General features: G+C 40.5%; 1 protein-coding gene across 5 annotated transcripts in view; it reads right to left on the bottom strand.

The window, feature by feature from the left end:
- The window catches only part of nbeab (neurobeachin b), a 160,531-nt gene that overhangs the window by 92,604 nt on the left and 46,939 nt on the right, over positions 1-20,988 (bottom strand). For all 5 annotated transcript variants that reach the window (XM_028418798.1, XM_028418801.1, XM_028418800.1 and 2 more), the window contains exons 7-21: positions 20,848-20,967; positions 19,787-19,933; positions 14,848-15,045; positions 14,632-14,765; positions 12,521-12,629; positions 10,952-11,104; positions 9,402-9,570; positions 4,949-5,028; positions 3,936-3,998; positions 3,447-3,544; positions 2,940-3,032; positions 1,320-1,428; positions 1,137-1,218; positions 915-1,038; positions 77-269 (exon numbers count right to left, since the gene is read on the bottom strand). In XM_028418798.1, the coding sequence (XP_028274599.1) occupies positions 77-269; positions 915-1,038; positions 1,137-1,218; positions 1,320-1,428; positions 2,940-3,032; positions 3,447-3,544; positions 3,936-3,998; positions 4,949-5,028; positions 9,402-9,570; positions 10,952-11,104; positions 12,521-12,629; positions 14,632-14,765; positions 14,848-15,045; positions 19,787-19,933; positions 20,848-20,967 (1,872 nt within the window). The remainder of the gene's footprint in view (positions 1-76; positions 270-914; positions 1,039-1,136; positions 1,219-1,319; positions 1,429-2,939; positions 3,033-3,446; positions 3,545-3,935; positions 3,999-4,948; positions 5,029-9,401; positions 9,571-10,951; positions 11,105-12,520; positions 12,630-14,631; positions 14,766-14,847; positions 15,046-19,786; positions 19,934-20,847; positions 20,968-20,988) is intronic.

Here is a 20,988-nt window from a genome sequence, read left to right as displayed (position 1 = left end):
GAGATTAGTTCAGATAAAACCGTTTCCCTCAACAGCAGAGGTCACCGTTTCCTCTCTTGTAAGGTGCAGTACTCACCTTAGAGTGGGCTATGGAGAGCGTATCCACCCATACACGCCACCCTCCCCACTCGTACTTAATGGCATGGTAGAGAAGAATGCGAAAGATGTTGTACACCATCTCAGTGATCTTCTGCTCATCAGAGTTTTTAGGGTTGATGTAGCCCAGAGAAAACATCCAGTCCTGCCACACAGAGCACTGAAGCAGACACCTAAAATATGCACATCACCAATCAACCAATAAAATCTGCATTAAATAAGCTAGATAAAATAGTCTGAGTAATTTAAGAAAACCTCTTATCTTTAATTAAATTAGTGTTAGTGGTACAGACTTGGGTTTTTCATCAGAATTAAAAATCTTTTAGTCTAATTACAAACTCTGCTTCTCCTCCATATCTTTGTGTGTCAAAAGTTCTTTCCAGTAATATTGGACATCTTGTTGTTCACATTAGAGCACATTGCTTTGATCATTTGGCCATTTGTGCATTCATTTGCTTTGGCAGCAGGATCTCATAAACAAAATGACCACCAGGACAACAATAATATGCAGGAAGTAAAAACACAACAAAGCTTTTTGCATGTTTTTGACCTAGGCTAGTGGTAATTTAATTGCTATATGTCCTAAAGTGTGTCACAGGAAAGGATTTGAATGTGTGAGAAAAAGGAACAGGAATGAGCAACAACCACATGAGACATCTGTTGGAGAACCTGTGATAGTCTAAAGATAATTTGGTATCAATACAAGCCCATTAAAAATAGTAAAAGGATAATCTTGTGCCTTTATTCTCTCTCTTTAATAGATAATCAGCAAGATAATAAATGGAGTGGGTGAGTAAGAGGTGGTTCTTTCTGCTCACCGTCTGTTCTCTCGACTGTTGCTGAACAGTTTGATCATATCTGAAAGGAAGAGTCGCCGAACCTCCATTAGCTCAGTGCTGGGGGTGGAGCTCTTCAATAAGGTTGCCACCACCTTCAGAATCACTGATATCACATGCATGGAAACAAAAAATTAGATGTACATCTCCTCCATTTTTAATAAAACAGGACTTATCCTTAAATGTGACACAGTTGTGGCTTACTTGGGTTCTGAATCTTGACAGTGGAGTCGGGCTCAGGATGAGGCTTGTGCACTACCTGTGTGCACACCTGCTCTGTCAGAATCTAGTGCAGGAAGCAGTAAGAATATGTCAGTCGCACATTCTGTACATAAAGAACTATAATGCTGTGATGCTTGAATGTATGAGAGGAAAATGTTTTGTTACCTCGTAAAGAGTGTTGTAGATCGTCACAGTCACAGTGTTGGTGTGAAGCATGAGTCTCTCTCCCAGGAGAGTAAAGAGGCTGTGTGTGTGCATGATCTCCACCTTCCTCCTGTGGATAAACACACACACATACATAATGGCAAAGTGGCTTGTTTAGAGCTCCCTAAGCCACTGAATGGATCAGTGAGTGCCGTCAGCTTCTTTCCCTGTTCTCACCCACAGGGAGCCGGGCTCTGGAGACAAGTGTCAGGAACTGCCTGCTGTCATAAATTGGGGGAAATTTGTTGGAGGTGTGTAGGATAACGAAGTTAGCCTGTCACTAGGAATGGCTCCAAGATACAACGAAGGAACACCACAGGTGAATGGGTTCAACAGTGACAAACTGCATCTGCAAACAGCATAAGGACTGCTGTCACAAAGCTGCACTTTGCTGCCACTGCCTCAAGACAAGTTGGGACTTTCGTAATAACTTGACATTTTTTTGTATTTTGCACAGGCTGGCAAATTGGACACTTAGGAGAAGAGCAGCATTTGTCTCAACTGTATAAATATGGAAATTTGGGAGAAAAGGGCAGACTGATGATGCACAGCAAACTTAGCTGTACAGTACAAGTCTATTCAACCAATGTCATAAAGCTGAGGGACTGACCTTGCTTTCATGAGTGGGAGTGATACTCCTTTTCCTTAAACATACCTACTTTAAATTATGAGTTAAGGCAATGTTAAAAAAGGGAATGTATGCTATTCACTGAGAGACGGATAAACACTATCTTATGGGGAGATAAGGAGTTCACACAGCAGGAAACACATTTAGTTATACACTTGGCATGTTATATTAATTTTTCAAAGCATGCACCGATTTAATACAAATACAAAGCTTGTAATTTGCCACATCTTTCTTCTGCAAACAGCCCTAAAATCTGTTAATCTGATGAACTCAATCAACCCAGACACAATAATCAATATCTAGCCAATCAGAAACATCTAACAGAGCACAGACATGTTTAGTCCTTTATGATGTGCTCACAGTGAACCAGGGTCTAAAGTGAGAAGTGAAACTGCAAAGACATACAGCAGTCTTTTCAAATGTACCTGAGGTGGTCAGGGGGGCTTCATGCAGTTTGAAACATAGGTTCTCTGCCCACAGGCTTTCAGCATGCGCAGCGTACAGATGATATGCCGACATCCTAGTGGGTAGTTTATTATTTATTTCATTCTGCAGGACAGTATCTTGGGTCTCTTCCATTCTTATTTTATGTGAATTAATGGTTTTAGGGCCCAGTGCCAAGAGTACAGGTGATCTACAAAGAAGTGCAGCCCAATTTACTAAACTGGCATCTAGTCAAAGGTTTTTGGCTGTTCTGTGTGGCAGGAACAGATGAGTCCTCCTTCTGAATGTAAATCCTCATTTATGATTTTTCCATCACAGGAGTCTGTGTAATGTTGATAGAAATGAACACTGCATGTGAAGACTATGAAAAGACTAAAAACTCTATTGCTGAGCCTTTTATGACAGGTTTAAGGATTCATTCGTCTTTAGACCCTTTATTATAGAAACACTCAAGAGTGTGTCATTACAATTTATAATGTACAACGCAGCTTTTGGAAAGGGTGACTTACTTGTGGCCCAGATGCTTAAGGAAATATCCAAGGACTTTAAGAGATTGTACACGAATGCTTTCACTCTTAGAGGCCATGAGCTTGTAGATTACCCTGGAATAGACACAAACAGTAAAAAAACTGGCAACAGGACATGGTCTTGACATAATAAAGTATGACCCTGTTGATAAAAAAAGGACATGCACTTATTTTCTGAATGCTGAAAGTCATTCTGAATTACATTAGCTTTAAATGAATGTCCAAATCTCAACAGCACACTTTTCCTTAGATCTCACAGGGAGTGCAACACTGGGTGCATTTATATTTTACAGGATCACATGGGGTGAGTTTGATTATCTTGTATAGCGAAATCGATATGTTAATATTGTTAGTTTTCTATGCATAGTTTTTTTTTCATTGAGCATATAAATTATTCATGCACACAATGTAACAGCCCGAGTGTTAGGTGCGTTGGTTTATTTTGTAGAACCACCTCTTCATTTTATGCCTTCCCCCGAGGGGTCTTACCGTATTCCATTTCTCTGGTCAAAAGCAGGGATCATGGAGGCTGGGTGCTCAGACATAAGAGCAACTACCAACTGCAGCACATCGTGCAGATTCTCGTCCTGCAGACAAACCAGGGGAGAAAGACAATTAAGGAGAGCAGAAGAGGAAAAAAGGGAGCAGGTGAAGAGAGGAAACACAGTTTCTGTTCGCTGTAAAGACTCCACATCTGCAGCAAACATATAATTTATGTTTCTCCCAAATATATCACCTGCAACTGCAGAATACACCTGGGCCCCTGCTTAGAAACAGTCCAAGCGTTAGTGGCTGCCTACTGCACAATGACAAGTGCAGTGAAAGTCAAAAATATTCATTCATTCAGCTTAAGTGCTCTTCTCTCTTAGAACAGCTACTCTGAGGCCGATGTGTGACCTTGATGCATATGGCCAAGTGGCATAATTTGACACGGTGAGTAAATCCAGGTAAAGCATGGAGAAGAAATGCTCCTCTTACCTCTTGCATTGTTAACAAATAGTTAAGGATGCTCTGTAGTTCATCCTCTTTCACACCACGGTCCTGAAAGAATGCAAAAGGAAAGAAATTCAACGGTATAGCAGACAAGTAGTCACAAAGACACACTGTATTCTAACAAGAGCACCACAATATTATAGCTCTTTATAATAATAGATTTTATTTGTAATGCACTTTACATTTGGGCACAAATTTCAAAGTGCAACATAACAAATGTTAGCACTTCCCACTACTTAGAAGTAAGTGCTGTAAGAAGTGTTTTGGCATCCTCCAATGTTTTAATGAATGGATTTGCAATTGATGCATCTGCGTTTCTGCCACAAAAACAGATTGAAGAGCCAGTTAACAGTGGTTTTTCTGAGAAGTTTGGATTGGTGATAAAATGTAGACTCCAAGCCAGTTTTCTGGCCAGTGTTAAAATCCCTCTTGCTTCTGCCATGTCTTGGAAAGCCTGTTACAGTACATGGCAGGATAATTATCTGCAGAGACATGGCAAACTGGGATGTGGGCAGCAGCATGCCAACTGAAAAACCTAATCAAAAGTTTATTACAGTATGTAGCCTGGCAGTGTAGTATTTTCACTATCGATTAGTGTGCTGTTTAGTTTCTTAAGTAATTTAATTGATTTAGTCTGCCAGGCATTAATAATTAAGTCAAAAGCAATGCCTTATGAGGGCTAACACTGATAAACAGTAAGCTACCCTTAATGTAATCAATTACAGTTAACTGAAGCAAAGAAAAACAGCCATTTGTCTCATTTATAAATCTGGAACCCACACACGTTTGGTGTCTTTACTTGAATGATTAAATAATTGTCAAAACTGTCATTTGTTCACTTACTCTTGACTTAATAATGAATTCATTAGGCTTTTTGAGCACAGCTGTTCAGAATTTACTGAGGAATGTTTTAAAGGATAACACACAGGGACAATTTCCATGTTTTCTCAGTGCAGCTGAGCATGGGGCTGTGAAGCATGAAGACAGGTGGAATATACCTTCAGGATGAGTTGCTTGAGGAAAAGAAGCATGAGAGCCCGCAGAGAAACTATTTCTTTCTGGGTTGGCCTTGGACCATCTGTAGTAAGAAGGAAAGAAAGAAGCAATAATAATAAAAAAGTCATCAAATAAAAGATTTTTTTCTGTTATTGTCTTGTCTCTTGTTTTACTGTTAATGTTATGCTTGTTTTATTTACACAAGTTTCTTTTGGATGCTTTTTGATAATGAACTATTATTTTCAGTAAAGTCCTATCGTGCCCATTCTCTGTGCTTTAGAGAAATAACAGACCAAAGAAGGACGCCTTCAAAGACGTCTTCCTTTTTTCTGCTGTATCATCAGCTCTGTTGATTCACCTTGAATGTTTGTATCAGAAGTGCCATTGGGTTTTACCAACAACTTTCACAGGCAGTGAGGTACATACACCTTAAGATAATAATTCCCTCTACTTCTAAATGTATTCATCATCTATACCACATCCAAACCCAACTTTGTATCCCAGGCAGCCTTGGCCACAACACTGCTCCTAGGCAGCCAGCCCAAGGTCACCTGTCCATCACACTGGCCAACATCTCATTAAAAACTACCCAGAATGCCTCTGCCAACTTAAGGTCACTTTAACACTCTGAAGTCAGGCTCACATTGAAATCCATCCCTGTCGTGAACCTCATTCCACATCTGACAAGCAGAGTGCTGTCAGCAGGTGCTCTGCAAATAAAGAAGAACGCCAAAGTACAACAGAAAACATTGATTAACCGTCATATCAAAAAGCAGCTCCTGCTGTACTGGTGCGGTTGATGCCCAGATTAATTCTGACACAATAAGATCTCATTCAGTATGCCGAGCCCTTCTGTTTTTAACCAAAAAATGTTTTTGGGCGAACATGTTAATGGGCTGCAGCAACAGGCAGATCAGTACACAGCTATTCAGTCAGACACACAGAAAATACACAGTATGCCATACATTACCACTTTTAACAATACAGACCAATCCCCTCAGGATTAGCAGCAATCTCACTGCAGCACAAAGGCTCCATTTTGGCAGTAAAAGCTGGTATATATTCACACACTTCACATTCATCCTGTGCAGCCAGCCAGGTATAAACACACAGACAAAATCTTCTGCATTTGCAGAGGTATTAAATCAGAGTAACTGGGTCAAACACAACAGTGAAAGCCTTTCATGGGAAAATTGGCCACTTTGCCCTAACGTCTTTCTTCTCCTTTCAGCACTGATAAACTCCAACCTCCTCCTTGGCTGGACACATGTTCATTTGAAATGAGGACAGGGCCATGATGACAGATACAATGGCAGCAGACACCTGACCATCCTCCTCCAACAGCTGGTCAATGTAATCAATGATGAGGCTCCCTGAGGTTGCAGGAGGATGGTAAGTGCCCACTGCATCCCGACACTGATTAATAGAGGGAGAGCGGAAAACCCAGTGCAGGGACAGAGCCTGACATGGAGGGGATGATAAGAACATTATTACCACAGCTACTGCATCTAAGTTATTCACAACCAATTATGCTCAGCAGGTCTGTTCGGCTCTTGTTTCTCATTCACAGATTGCTTCACTTCCTGCATCCCAAGGGCATGCGGAGAGAGAGTTTATTGAAAAACGATTTATATCCATGTGATTAATGCAGGAATCTTACTCCAGCCTATGAATAATGATAATAAAGTCATGCCACACATAATAACATACATCCTGTATACTTCAAATTAAAACAAGAATGATTAACACAGATTATATTTTCATTCTCTTTCTGCTTGTAAACAAAACACAATTGCACAATTCCTCTCAGGTTGAGACTGGTGAATGCTTCGCCTGCTTAACCTGCTTTCTTTAGAGCATTTGGAGGATGCTGACTTTAAACAGTAATGACTCAATATTGGGTATAGCCTAATAAGGGTTAGGATACAAGGTAAACACGAGGAAATGAAACAATTCCCCTATCTCACACTCAACAACATCTCTGGTGTAACACCGACATTAGATCCAGGATTATCCATGTATGTCCATTTCTCTTACAATGGAGACAAGACAGAACCAGCTTGAACTAAAAAGTGGTGACTCTCCATCTCATTACTCATTATTTAGTAAATCAGAGACAGACCAGAGACAGAGACAAAACGATAAAGATTGAAACAGATTATGCGCCAGTCTGTGAGTGTGTTGTGTTGTGTGAGAGAAGTTGAGCAATGAACGCCTGATTCTGAGTATAACCGAATGATACACGGCTTTAATTTGATATCACTCTCTATTAAGACATAGAGAAAAAAAAAAGAGAGGAGGCCCTTCTAGAAAAAGAACGAGTAGCTGGAGGAGATTCGTTTTAAGTGTTCTCTCTGTGTCCTATAATTGAACACTTTATTATCTGCTTGACTCTCTCCCTTTTTGTATGTGTCTTTGTTTGGTCATTTCTCAGTTTAGAAGGACAGAGAGAAAAAACTGACCCACCAAATCAAACCGCAGATCAATGAAACCAGACTCACTCGGAAAATTACATACAGTAGGAAGGTGATTCATTCTGCGGTGTCTTCTCCAGAATCTCAGACATTTACTCAGCCATTACAATCTACCAGGGACTCAACAATGACTGTTATCACACAGCCTACCTTTACATGAGGAGGAGGAAAGCAAAGTTCAGTCCACATGTTCCTTTAACATGCTTTGAATTTTATAATATAAACAAAGGTTTTTTTTTAAACTATCTTGTGTCCTGGAACTGATTTGACACCTTCAATTTTAAAGGCAGAGTTATTCTACTCATTCAAATATCACCTCTGTTCTTGAGCATTGTCCCCCTTGAGCACAGCCACCTTGTGAAGGACTTTCATCTGGGCACCCAATTATTTCAGTCACTATGCAAAACCCATAACTGTAAATCAAGGTTTGAGACAGACTAGTAAATCAAGTGCTCTTCCTCATGCCCTGCTCATGCTTCCCCACAAGAGTTCAAACACTGCTGGTCTGGGTAGCTGTTTATCTCATGGTCCAAATCTTATTGCTTTCATCCCTAACTCATTGCGCACACAATCCAGAGCTCTTCATCTCCTCAGGTGAAGCATTTAGGAGGTGATCTGCTGTTTTCTGGCAGCAGACCATGGAGATGGCAATGGCTATCAATCCACCCATCTTATACTTATATGTATACAAATTATGTCCAAAGAACCTCAGTTCACTCCTGACCTCAGTCATATTGTCAACTAAAAACAAGGACTAGATAATGTTACTATTCTAAGCAGGACTATACTGCAATGAGGCTATCCAGAAACAGATTACCCACACAAATGATTTCAACATCTTCTAAGGAACACAAACCTACACACTACAGCAGAAATGACAGAAATAAAGTGTTCCTGTGATGGCAGAGCGTCATTGTCCTAGAACAAGAGCCCGACAGGTTGAGCTTTCAGCCCTTATCGTCTTGTAAACTTCCCTTGCAAGGCATAAGAAGGGATAAGAGACATCCCCTTGAGTAAGAATACAGATAAGGAACAAATTAAAGTCAGGAAAAGTGAGAAGAGGTGCCTGTTATCCTAGCACACCTCTCTCTAGAGGTCACAACCACTATTAGGAGGAAATCATTTAGGATCACTCCCAGCCCTAACTGATCACAACTGAAGCTGAGTACCTTATACAGTCAGTCAGCCAACAATACCCATGACAATCATTTTTCATTATGAAGTGTTAATAAACATGATGTTCACTTGTGACTGAAATTATCAATGCAGCAAAGAAAGCTGGCAGAGGTAAAGAAGAAATAGTTTTGGCAGAAATCACCTCTGATTGTACAAGGACTATTATATCAATGTTGACAGAATACAAGCTTCAACCTTCAGGGAGTAAATTTAATTGGGCCTTGGTGCAGCATAAACCGAGCTCTTAGAACCAATAGAAAACAACCTCTTGTACGACGCAGATAGCTTCCGAAAAGAATAATGGATAGAAAAGGGGAAATGACGGTTCAAGGACGCTTTCACTGGCAGCACAGCCTGCTTGGTGACGTGCTGTTGTTTCACAGACAGAGGATGCCAGTCACACTACTGGCCCGGGTTTTTGAGACCTAACACCCACACCAAGCATCTTAGTGGGATGACAATATTGATATGGTGTGTCTGCCTCACTGTCATCTCCTGTGATGGCCACGGTCCTAACAGCTGACAGGCAAGCGCTTCCATGTGGAGATGAGTCATTTCAAATGTGGGGGAGCTGCTGCCATTTCAGGAAGACACTTTGATAGCAGGCTTGCCACTGCACACAACGATAGAGATGGGTTCACTCAATGATTTCCTTTCCAAATCACTGAGCTTCACTTGAATGAGCCTTCAGAGGGATGAGAAATAGTTTTTTTTTTTTATAAACAACAACCCAAATCAAATCATATTCCCCTGTGGAAAAAAAGCAAATTAACGTCTACCTTCAAAAATTGTTACAAATGCTCACCGAGACCCTTTGGTGTGATGCCACTGCTGTCTGCAGGGTTTATGGCCCAGTAGTAGTATTTCAGCATATGCATGAGCTGAAGCACAGTGCCCACTCGACGAATTGTGTTGTAGATGGTTGCTGTGCCAATGAACTCAGCAGACAGGTATGTATACAGAGAGAGCTGCACCTAGAGTGGGATTACACACATATAAATGTATTGACTGTTACTAATGCCACTGCTCAGTGTACCTGATACTGTACACTCAGACTATGCAATGAACCTTGTACCATTTCAGATTAACTATGACTTTTTACTGTGGTGGTTTACACTAACAGAGGTTATTATCCTCAGTGATATATGTTAGGAATGGCCACTGACCCTTATTACTCAATTTCATAATTGCCACAGCTCCACTCTGTTCTGTGATGATTAGCATGTCCTCTGTAATTAGCCGCAGACCTGACAAGAATCCTTAATCCCCTCTCCCAAAACATAGAAGGCTGTTTCTCCATATGTCATAAATTATAGGATAGTAATGACTATGTGAGTGTGGTTATGATGTAAGCATGATGTGATATGGTTTATGGGCTGTGAGATAGCTGAGCACAACATTATGGTTATTTCTCATATAATTTCCATGAGAACAGAAAGGCAAAATGGACGACAAGGTCACAGGTCCCATGTAATTAATGCATATTGCATGCTCACATGCTCACATGCTCACATGCTGCTTGAGGAGAGGAACAGAGTGAATGCAGACTTTGTGGCATGTTCTAAGGGAAGGAGGCAGTGCAGCTCTGTCCCCAGCTAAACATGCTCTAACTCACTTCATTACCTTGCCTTGCAGTTTCTCTCATTTTATTCTTCTCTACGCTCCATTTTGGAGGACTGTCGCAGGCAAGCCTCCAGACACACTTGTATTTATTTCCTCCTTTTATTTATTCATGGCTTGGCCCCACCAGCAGCAGTCCTGAGGCAAATGTATTTGCCACACAAACTCAGCTTCTTTGATATACCTCATCCCATTTTTATGGGTCATTATTTAAAAGGAGGGAGAAAATAAACTCGGTTGGTTAATTTGAGGACATGAAAGTAGAAGTAAGTCTGCAACCTTTCAACATCTAATATATTTTCAAAGTATCAGAGTCCTTCACTCAGCTTAACTTAATACTCCTCTGACGTTTAGAAATGTTTTAGTGAATGTCAGTTGGGCCCTGAACACCATTAAGGGGTGAAATATTCTTTTATTTGACAACTTAGCTGACAGAGCCAACATAGTTTGCCTTTGGCTCATAGTAATAGTTGCACTTTTGGAAAAATATGGGTAGAGACAACTACTTTGTTTCAACATCACCTATGCAAACACTTTCTGTCACTAAAAATCTTATAACTGACACAGTGTGATGCATATTTGACAGTTAATTTCCACTGACTCAGAGAGAGCATTTATGATTTCCAAACTGATGCTTTTTGATTCACATGCAATGATGATGCAAACTTTTACTGAAGCCATATGGGGCTTAAAGCTCTGAACCTTCTTCAGCCAGAGTCACCTGCAGGAGCTCACCTTTGCAGGGGTGTAGATCCAGATGGCAGCATTGAACAGAATGTGGTCACACAGCTGCTTCAGCAGTGGTGCTCCATGCGTCAGACCATCCAGATACTTTGCAAAGGAGAGGAATTGCTCCAACACAGCCCGCGTGATGTGTGCACGAGATGACTGTGAAAAGAAGCACAAACTCACGTTAAAGACTTCCTGATACTGACTGTGTTATGTAAAGAAAAAGCCCTGTTCAGAAATGTATGTCACATGGAAAGAGTTCTGTAATCCTGCAAAATGGGATGCCTTCAGTCTGCCCTGTTGCCTTTTACAGGAAGTAAACATGCAGAAACAATTAGTTAGTGCTATGTAACTGTTTTCAATTTCTTTAGCAGGGCAAAAATCTAAATTTATTCCATAATGTGTTGTCACATATACATTCTTATTGTCTCCATGTGCTGCCTTTGTTGTCTTTTGGATAATTTATTAAAGTGGAATAGAAAGGTTTATTAAATCAAATCAGGGATAGCAGGAAAAAGGGGCTGTGTGGTTCCATCATGCCATAAATCTCAGAAAAAAAAACCCTTCAACACCCAGAAAACACAAATGTTTGCGTAAATCCGAAAAAAACTTTACCAGCTGGCCAGCAGCTCAGCACCTTTCACTGAGCTACACCAATCTTTGTCTCTCGCTTGTATGACTAGCTCAAAAAGTCCACTAATAACTCCACAAGGCACATGCAAAAAAATGCAAAGTGGGATTTGAGCAGCAGCAATAGAGTCCACCAAATGGCACATTTTATGCCTCTGGTGGAATTCTGTAAAAAAATGAACAGAAAAATTCTTAAAGCAGGCTGTATGGAGAGAGGGTATTCTTCATTTACACGTATTACCTACTACATTCTAATTATACAAATATGGAAGAAACAAGGTTTCCCTTTTAGTAGTGTAGCACCAAGTGAATCCAAACATGTTTTTAAATATTAGGGTAAGTTGTCTTGACTTTGCAGACTTCTCTTACTGCTCCTGTTTGGCACCTGCTCTCTGTCCAGGTGGGGACTTTGTGAGAGCAGGGAAGAGGGAAAAATGAAGGTGGAGGTGTGGCGTAAACAGATCATGAACAGATGGTGCGATAGGTGAAAGTGTGAAACCTGGCAGCAGGAAGGAAGCAAGATGAAAACGGCAGCTCTCAGATGCCGACTCTCCCTGGCTGTTAGTTAACAGCAGCTGAAGCCAGCAGGCAGGCAAGTCACTGAGTGACAAAGTGGAGTCATTTCTCAGAGCTCCAAAAGAGCCAGCACTCCAGGGAGACCGGCTGCTAGATCTGCATCACAAAATGGGTAAATAAAGATTGATGTGTAAAGAGAGAGAGGTGTGGGGGTGTTCTTCATCTACCTCTGTTTAGTTCAAAGACGTATGCAACAAGGCAAGACATGAGACTGCTGACAGGGCTTTGAGAGAGTGGACAATATAAAGTGCACCTTGATTGTGGGGACCATAAAAGAAGTTTCACAAACAGATGGAGTTTATCAGTAAGAAACCTGTAAGAACCGCACATTATTTTACAATTTTCATCATAATGAATACTCCACCACACCTTTTCTAGCAGGTATCCAATCACCAAAAAGCCCTTTCCTCCCAGCATCTGCTCCTGCATTGCTACAGAGCTCTTGAGCAGGTCAACCAGAAAGGCCAGGAGAGTCGCACTGCAAAAATAAGAGACAAAGAGTGTCACATACTGTAGATATGAACGGCTCATCCACTCACACATTAATATGGTGGTGAAGGAGTTGTTCTCTAAAGTACAGCAGCATGAAGAGCAGTGTGGCAGAGGGAAAAAAACAAGGTCATTTTCAGAGGATGTCAGCAATCAGCTGACACCACTTTTATCCCTCTTCAGTTCAGAAGAAAAGCCTGGTTTGCTGGGTTCTCCTGGGGCAGAGGTGGTCTTTGGTGTGAATTGTAACAGTGTGTGTGTGTGTATGGGTCGAGTGTGAGGTTGGGGATAAGGTTCAAGGGGGCAAAGCACTGCAGTCACGGCAATTTTTTCTTTGTTGCAGGGCTTTTCAGTTGGAGCTTTTGGCTGAGTGACAGTGCTGCTTGGTGACACTTCTTAATCGGCTTTCCGTCATATCCTCTAGTGGTTTCTACTCTAGCACAACAATCACAAGGACACAATCAATCCTGCACAGGCTTGCCCATGTGGAGTGTGCATACACTACATGTATACAAATCATCCAATCAATGCAAACTTCAATCTCATGTGTGTCTGTTAGCCTACCTCTATCACTACTGCTCCAACTTAGCTATGCCTGAGAGAGACAGAGAGAGACAGAGAGAGACTAAAAACTCATCTACGTGCCTTTGGTTTATCATCTGATTACTGTAGTCACAAGTACAGCTTTCTACTAATGTGGCAGAACTGAAGCAACTGATGCTATAGCGGTGCCACCACTTTAACTCACTATTTGAGGACAGCCATGGCAGATCTAAGAAAATGTAGGGGGTTAATTGTTGTAGAAGCTTTGAACACTGCAGCCCAGCAAGCTTTAGAAGGACTCAAACTAAAATCTACTGCAAGGACAGAGCAAAGTGTTTGGGAGAGTTGCACACTGTGAGCCAAAAGACCCTAACATTATGGTGAGAGAGGGAGAGAAAGAGGGACAGAGCACTGAGATGAGAGGAATCTACAGAAGCAGAGAGCTTTGGGCATGAGGGATTTGTGCTGCTACGCGGCCACTCCTGCGTCCATCCATGTTGCTGAACTAACACGGGATTAGAGCAGAGCTCACACTCCACCCTGGGCACAGTTGGGAAGATTTGGGTAAACCAGCTCTCGTGTCGGGAATGAGGAGTCTGAACTGGGGAGAAGAGATAATACTGAAAAATGGACTACAGCTTTACCAAGACTGGTTGAAAACATCATCACTGCAGCATTATTTGCTAAACTGACAGCTGCTGTAAATTATTATTCTGAGACCAAAACATTGTGTTCTGTGACATCAGCTAACCTAGCACTTCATGTTCCCAAATGTATCATGCAACAAAACACCTGGCTGGTGCCATAACCCCACTAAAAATAATGATCCCGAAAAGGTGAAAAGGGCTGCTTCAATGTGGCAGCTCTACTTTAAGTAAGCTGAAATATAGTGAGTATAAATAGTTTAGAAAATGCACTCAACCAGCAGCCCAAAAGCACAAAAGCAAATAAGGTAACTGCAGATGTAATACCACTTTTCACTAATAGATGGGCTAGTGAGCAAAGGAGCATGTACGGTAGTTCAACAAAAGAAGAAATGGTATCAGAGTTACAGATGTTGTATGATGAATTGTTTTTATTTGTTGTTACTCCATATTGGTTTAATTAGCTGTGTGTAATTATAGCATCATACTGTAATGAGAGTGGTCAGAGAATCTCAAGGTACCACAACATAATTTTCCATTTAATTAAGCATAATAACACAAACACTGCAGTCTATACCATATATATTTTATATAACAAAAATATGACTTTAGTCTTCTCCCCTCCATACGTCACAAACACAGCCACACTTACAGAAGAAATGGGTTCATGATCAAAGGATCAAAAAGCAATCATTTCAGAACTCCACACTGAGCTTTTTGTCACTCACAATTGCACATGTAGCATCAACTCAGATTTTCAGGAGGTAAATTGCACTGTACAGTAACAATAGCTCTGCTTCTCACCAGACAGTAGTTTCCACCTGGGTGTCATTCAGCTGATGATAGTCCAGCTGAGCAAAGAGGGGAAAGAGCACCTGGATCCCACCAATGGAGTGGATGGCACTGTGAATGGAGTGAGTCACTGTGGCTTTCACATCCTGTAAGGATAATACGAGAACCATAAATATACCTTCATTCGCAGTGTACATGAACAAAACCACTAAGAGCAACTCAACTGACCTGTAGCATAAGGGCATGTGGTGAGTGCACAAAGATGGAGGCATTTTCTCTAGGCGAGGACTCCAGGCAAAGCTGGGCATCGGTGGCCTTGGCGTTATAAGTGAAGGCGATGGAGTTGGCCAATTTGCCATCATATAAGACCTGCTTGTGGTGCTCTGCTAAGTGGATATCGCTCTCTGACTTGAACTTAAATGTGCTCTGTAAAGAATGACAGAAAAAATAAGGGAAGACGGAGATAAAAGGAGAGTGATGGGGTGAGTGGCTCCTTTCTGCACATGCAGTCTCTGTTGGGTGTTATCTTTTAATTAGAACTTCATAAAAATATCCGGTGAAGAATGAAAAATGACACTGAATACATTAGAATATACCAACATTTCTGAAATACATTCCTAACACAATTAAACAGACAAGTAATGGAATGAAGCAGCAGCATGGTTACTAAGAAAAACCTAAATTCATGCAAGACAAAAGGAGTACTTTCATTTCCTCTTAATGGAAATTTACAGTTTAAAATGTTTTATTAAACTAAAATCATTTAGTTTAATTTAATATAAATGCATATTTATAAATGTGTCTTTATGTCTCCTTGGGGGAATACAGCTCTATATGTTTATATGATGTGGATATTTATTTCATTGTTTCTCTTGGGTGGTTCCTTTTTTTGTTTGTTTGTTTATTTATATTTTGTTTTTCTCTCCTTTTGTTCAATAGAAAGTTTGTGCCTTTCATTTTCCCTCTCAGTAGAACATGGTTTGATGACAGTCATCAAGGTCTACTGCAGAGTACAAAGATTAGGAGAAACGACAGCTGATGAGAAGGATCAAAGTTGCTTTGATACCACAAATGATTGTTTACCTGCATTAATCTACACCAAAATCATTTACTGCAGCTCTAATGTTAAAGCAACTTCAAGCCTGAGTCACTCCTGAATTCCCATGAAGATGCTACTAAAATGGAAAAAAGGCTGCAGAAACATGGTGAATTTTCTTTACCCAGTATGGCTTAAAGCAGCTATAAATTAAAGCTGGCAGTTGGTAATTTAGTTTTGATTTACTGTGTCACTTTATTTCTACAGTAATCAGAGAAACACTATGATGTATTTACACCCAACCGAGTTTCATAAATGAATATTTCAAAAACACTCTATGTTATGTTAAGTTATATGCTGCTCTGGGTGTATCTGCCTTTATACCAATAGCTACAGAGTGAAATACGTTGTTGGGTTAATGATTACAATGTTATGATTCCAGATTTTGTTTTACATACATGCGCTATTGTGTCAAATTTGTCTTTCTTTAACATGACTTAAGACGTTTGATGGCTGCATAAAAGTGCAGGTTCAGTCTGTCAGTGACTCAGTAACACATTCATTATGGCTAACAAATTGCCGATCAATAACAGACTAGTCTTAATTTACTCAATCAATTAGTTGCTGACGGATGAGCTGAATTAATCTGTCAATGTCGTGTGAATGGAATATGCTTGATACAGAAATCAATTCCTCTAATCAGGAGGGCTGAATTATTAATGGAGGAGAGAAATGTTTTTCCTTCTCTCTGATGCACGGGCAGCAAGCGGATAGCGATAAGATAAAGAGAAGCAGAAAGAGCCGAAGTAACAGTGTGGAAAAAACCATCTGGTCCTAGAGGGACTCTGGATAAATACAGTATGTTATGCAACACACGCAAACAGGGTTGGTGCACCTGCCTAAAAGGCATCTGAATCTGGGTTCCCTGCATTCATAGAGGTACTAAATGGATAAAAAAAAAAGGTGAGCTGACTCCAGCTGTCATTTCTGTAATGACTGTGCATTCTGATCAGAGTGCCTCTGCAGGGCACAATTTAGAAGAAACATAGAAAATAGAGTGTTTAGTACTGTTATATAAAACGTGTGAGATAAGAGCTAAAAGCTGGCTCAGAAGACAAATGCATTGTCAACTGCTGTTCCTGACTTTTTTAAATAAATACTTTTGTACAATATAAGAGTTCTTGGTTACACTAAACTATGTTGCCCTGAAAGAAGTAGTGAGTGATCTTTGACAGGTAGGTATTTATAAAATAGCCATAGCTCCTTTCATGCAGGAACGCAGCTAACAGGGCCACTTCTTTATGCAATCTTTCTTTCATCAAAAAATAAACAAACCTGGGGTCATACTACCAAGATGTGCACATTAAAAGTGTTAAATAATCAGAGGTGTATTGTATATATAGCTTTATATAACCTTGAATTATTTCAAATTTTAAAATAGTACATTTCTTGATTCCCTGAATGTTATTTGTGTTTTAAATGTTACTTTGAACAAGTCACCCTTTTTTTTATTTTCTGAAACACACTTCATCAGTTTCTTTGCAGAATTATTGTAGGATGAGTTTTAAAGGGATAGTCTAGAAAGTGTGAAGGCTAAGCATCATTTAATGGCACATCTCCTCCCAGTAAGATGATAAAAAAGCATAAGAGATCTTCTGTTCATCTGCTCTGATCAAGTCCATGCAGCAGCCATCAAGCACCTCATCATGTAGTCTCTAACATCCTTCAAAAGTTTCTACTCATGGAACCCAAGTGACGAGAACTAACAAGCTCTGCACTGCCCTGCACTTTTGTGTGAGCCCTGCCGCAGTGTGAAAATAATGATCTCATGGCTTTTGGTTATCAAACCCTGTAGCATGACAGCACCATTCCACAGACCAGCCAGTCACATAAAAGGCTTGAAGTAGAGTTTCTCCTTTCTTTCCTGGTGCCAAACACTGAGACTGACCAGAGGCAACCCCACATGTTCCTGCAAGGAGCGGCTGACACTTGAAGAACTGGCACTCTCCCTTAGAACTGTAATTGACACAGTATTGCTACCTCTTTGAAAGTCACTTATTGGGCAGGAAATGATACTTTTTACATGTAAACATTTGAGAATCTTTGTATAGGTTCCCATCCTCCCAACACCCTCAGAGATTAATCTGACCTGAAGTTTTTGATTTCTGTGAGGTCGTCACATGATGTTCTGCATCAGATACAGTACAGGAGTCCCTACAGAGAGGTAACATTTACCTCCGCTGATGGGAGAGCACCAGAAGTGTGCAACTCCCTCACTCTCTTCTAGGCCAATCTGTGCTGCATACTGCAGAGCAACACTGGCACAAATTCAATAGGCTAAGCTGCCTCATGTAGAACACATATGGTAGTGACGATAGAGGACAAAGACAGAAATAACTAAGTGCATCAAATGAACGGTGTAAAGTCATGGCTTAATTGTTCTGACTAGTCAAATTAATGAGTAGTACTTGGTGTGAAGTGAACCCGTTACTGGATATTGCTGTGACAGGAGCCGGAAAAAGAGAAATAATAAGTATTCTGCATATTCTCTTATGATGCTCTGTCCATCATTTTTTAGGCTTTCACCAGAGATGACAAACACTGCAACAACAGCTATGATGAATGACAGTGAAAGCTGTTGTCAGCCTCAGTGTCTATACTCATCACTACCTTTAATGGTACCTGAATAACTGAAAACAATTCAGAGTAAAAGGAGGTTTGTTGGTCAGAGCACACTTTTGCATAACGCAACATGAAAAGAGCCCGCAGACAAGGTTCTCCTAACAGTTCTGTCAGATTTAAAGCCATCAATCATAACACCCAGCAGAAATGGTAACCTTAGGCAGCAATAATCTCTGCATTTAAACTAACCGCAGAAGTTACAGTTACATTCAATTGAGTGTGTGAGCAGGGGGAATCACGTCAAACATCAAAGATGGATGAGAGGACCCTGGATGAGAAAATAAATCCAACATCAGTGCACACGTTTACTCTCAAGCTGAGCTGAAACACACTGTAACAGATGTATGCTGTGATCTACTGCACTCTTCCCAGTAATTCTCAATTATAACCATCAGGCCTCCCATCACCAGGACAGCACTCCCAATACAACAACCAATCAGCAGGCCTGACAACTCTCTGCCCTTTCTCCTTAAATCACCTGGTTATCATCTGCTCCATTACAAACCCAGTTCTCAACTTCATCAGCCTCAGGTAATTGTCTCCATGGGAGACGCTCTTCATTATCTTTAATATTCCTGAACAATACCTTCCTGTGTGTGTTACCATGTGTTAATAGACAGTCCAGAACCATAGATGAGTGGGGGAACGGCAAATTACTACCGATTAGCTAAAATACCAAAGCACGAGTTCTCCTTGGAATCTCAGATATAAACTTTAAGGATGTATATTTTATTTAGTGTGTTCCTTCATGCCTCAGACCACTCTTCCTTCCAGCCATATAAAAACAGCTGGAGATGAAACAGAGGTGGCATAAAACAGCCAGAGATACTGTAAATTTCCTGAGACACATCCTGTGATCTGAGCTGATTTTGCAGCATGTGTTGTTGAGAGTGTGGGGCTTAATACTGTGAAGAGAAAGCAGCAGTTTGTGAGCATCAGGAACCAAAGTGAGACAGTGAATCTTTATATATACTGTACATATATATATTATATTCACAACCTGATGATAATAATAACTAGAATATGATGTAGTGCAATGTCATCGCTGTGGTGTAAAAATATTTTTTAATAAAAAATACCAGATACTAAACACACAAAGATTTTGTCACCACATGGGAACCATCAAATCCCTGTCTGAGCAGGTCAGCATCTTCCTATATGCACGTTCATTTTTTTGATTTTTGTTGTTAAGTGCTACACCTGCTGCAGCTGATATAAGTTGGCACAGGATTCTATTCCCCCTGAGTGTCTGCTGCTTCCCTCTGTGTACTGTACCATTATTCCCCCAAAGTCAGTAATTTAGGCAACCGTGTATCTGGGAGGAAAAGGAGGACAGAGACACAAGGCAAGGGAACTACAGAAGGGCAGCTCTGCTCATTGATTTCGCAGATGGATAGATGATGCACACTGCTTACGTGTAGTGTAATTTAGTCACCTTCAAACACAAACCTTATAGCCTGGTCCTAGCTGATGAATTGCAAATATCTGGGCAGGATTGAGGGCTTCACTGAACACGTAGACGGCTCCTAGCTGCCCGCAGAATACTCTGTTAGCATCCGCTGTCTCTGAGGATCCCAGGAAGCACTTATCATAACTCTACAGGAGGGACACAGAAAAAAGAGGCTACATCATTTGGTACTTTGGGATGAAAATAAAAAATATATGCACAGTTATATTAGAGAGAGGGCAAAAGTAAAATGTGCACTCCTTGATTCTGCAAATGGGTTATTTTTTTATATTCTGACCCAGAAATTTAATGTAGCTATCCAAAACACCATCCTGTGTTGTTGAATGTCTGCCTTGACAATTCCCTGATGGAAACTCTTTCCTACTGGCCCCGATTTCAAACAAGCAACCTCTCTCTCATAGTGAGGATACATGCGCTAGTTACTTTTACATTAAAATCAAAGGATAAATTACAAAAGAAGAAAATTACATAAATACTAAAGACCTGTTACTCTTGATAAGAATCTTTGCTATACCTAAGAGGGCGACTAGATGTTTCACCACACATCCAAGAGTTATTTTTAGTTTCCAGCAAAATGACTTGAAGCTGGGTCCACAACTCTATGGTCACGACAGAACATCATGTTACTGCAAATGTAATGTGTGCTGTTTAAATAGGCCTAAAACTTCTGTGTATGACAACAGGCTTCATGTTGACTCAGAAGAATTAAAAACATTTGCACCATCATTCACCCTGTTGTTACACATTGTAACAGAGTTTCAGTCAGTGGGACATACGATTTACAATATACAGACATAAAAGGTGCAGCTACAGCAATTTATCCATTTTATCTTTTCCTCTAAATATGTTCATCTTCCACTATTCACTGCAACACAACTCAAATGCTTATGTGAGTTTCTGAAGTAAACTATTGCAGAAAAAACTCTCTCCTTAGTAAATAATATTGAAATGTTATGTTAGCTGTTTATCATTGAGGCGGCAGCCTCAGTCAGTGGAGTGCCAGTAAACATTACAATGAGGAGTAAGTAAGAGGAGTGCTTACATCATTTGTGTTGACGTGCCATGCCATGTCTCCATAAGAAACCAGCTGTCCATTAACGTAGCATCTGATTTCACTGTTCCTCCAGCGGCTGTAGATGTGCACTATGCTGATCATGTACCACTGAGGGTGAGAACAGGGTCA

This window comes from Parambassis ranga, chromosome 13, assembly GCF_900634625.1.
Source record: "Parambassis ranga chromosome 13, fParRan2.1, whole genome shotgun sequence".
NCBI lineage: Eukaryota > Metazoa > Chordata > Actinopteri > Ambassidae > Parambassis > Parambassis ranga.
This window is presented reverse-complemented; position numbering and strand designations above follow the sequence as displayed.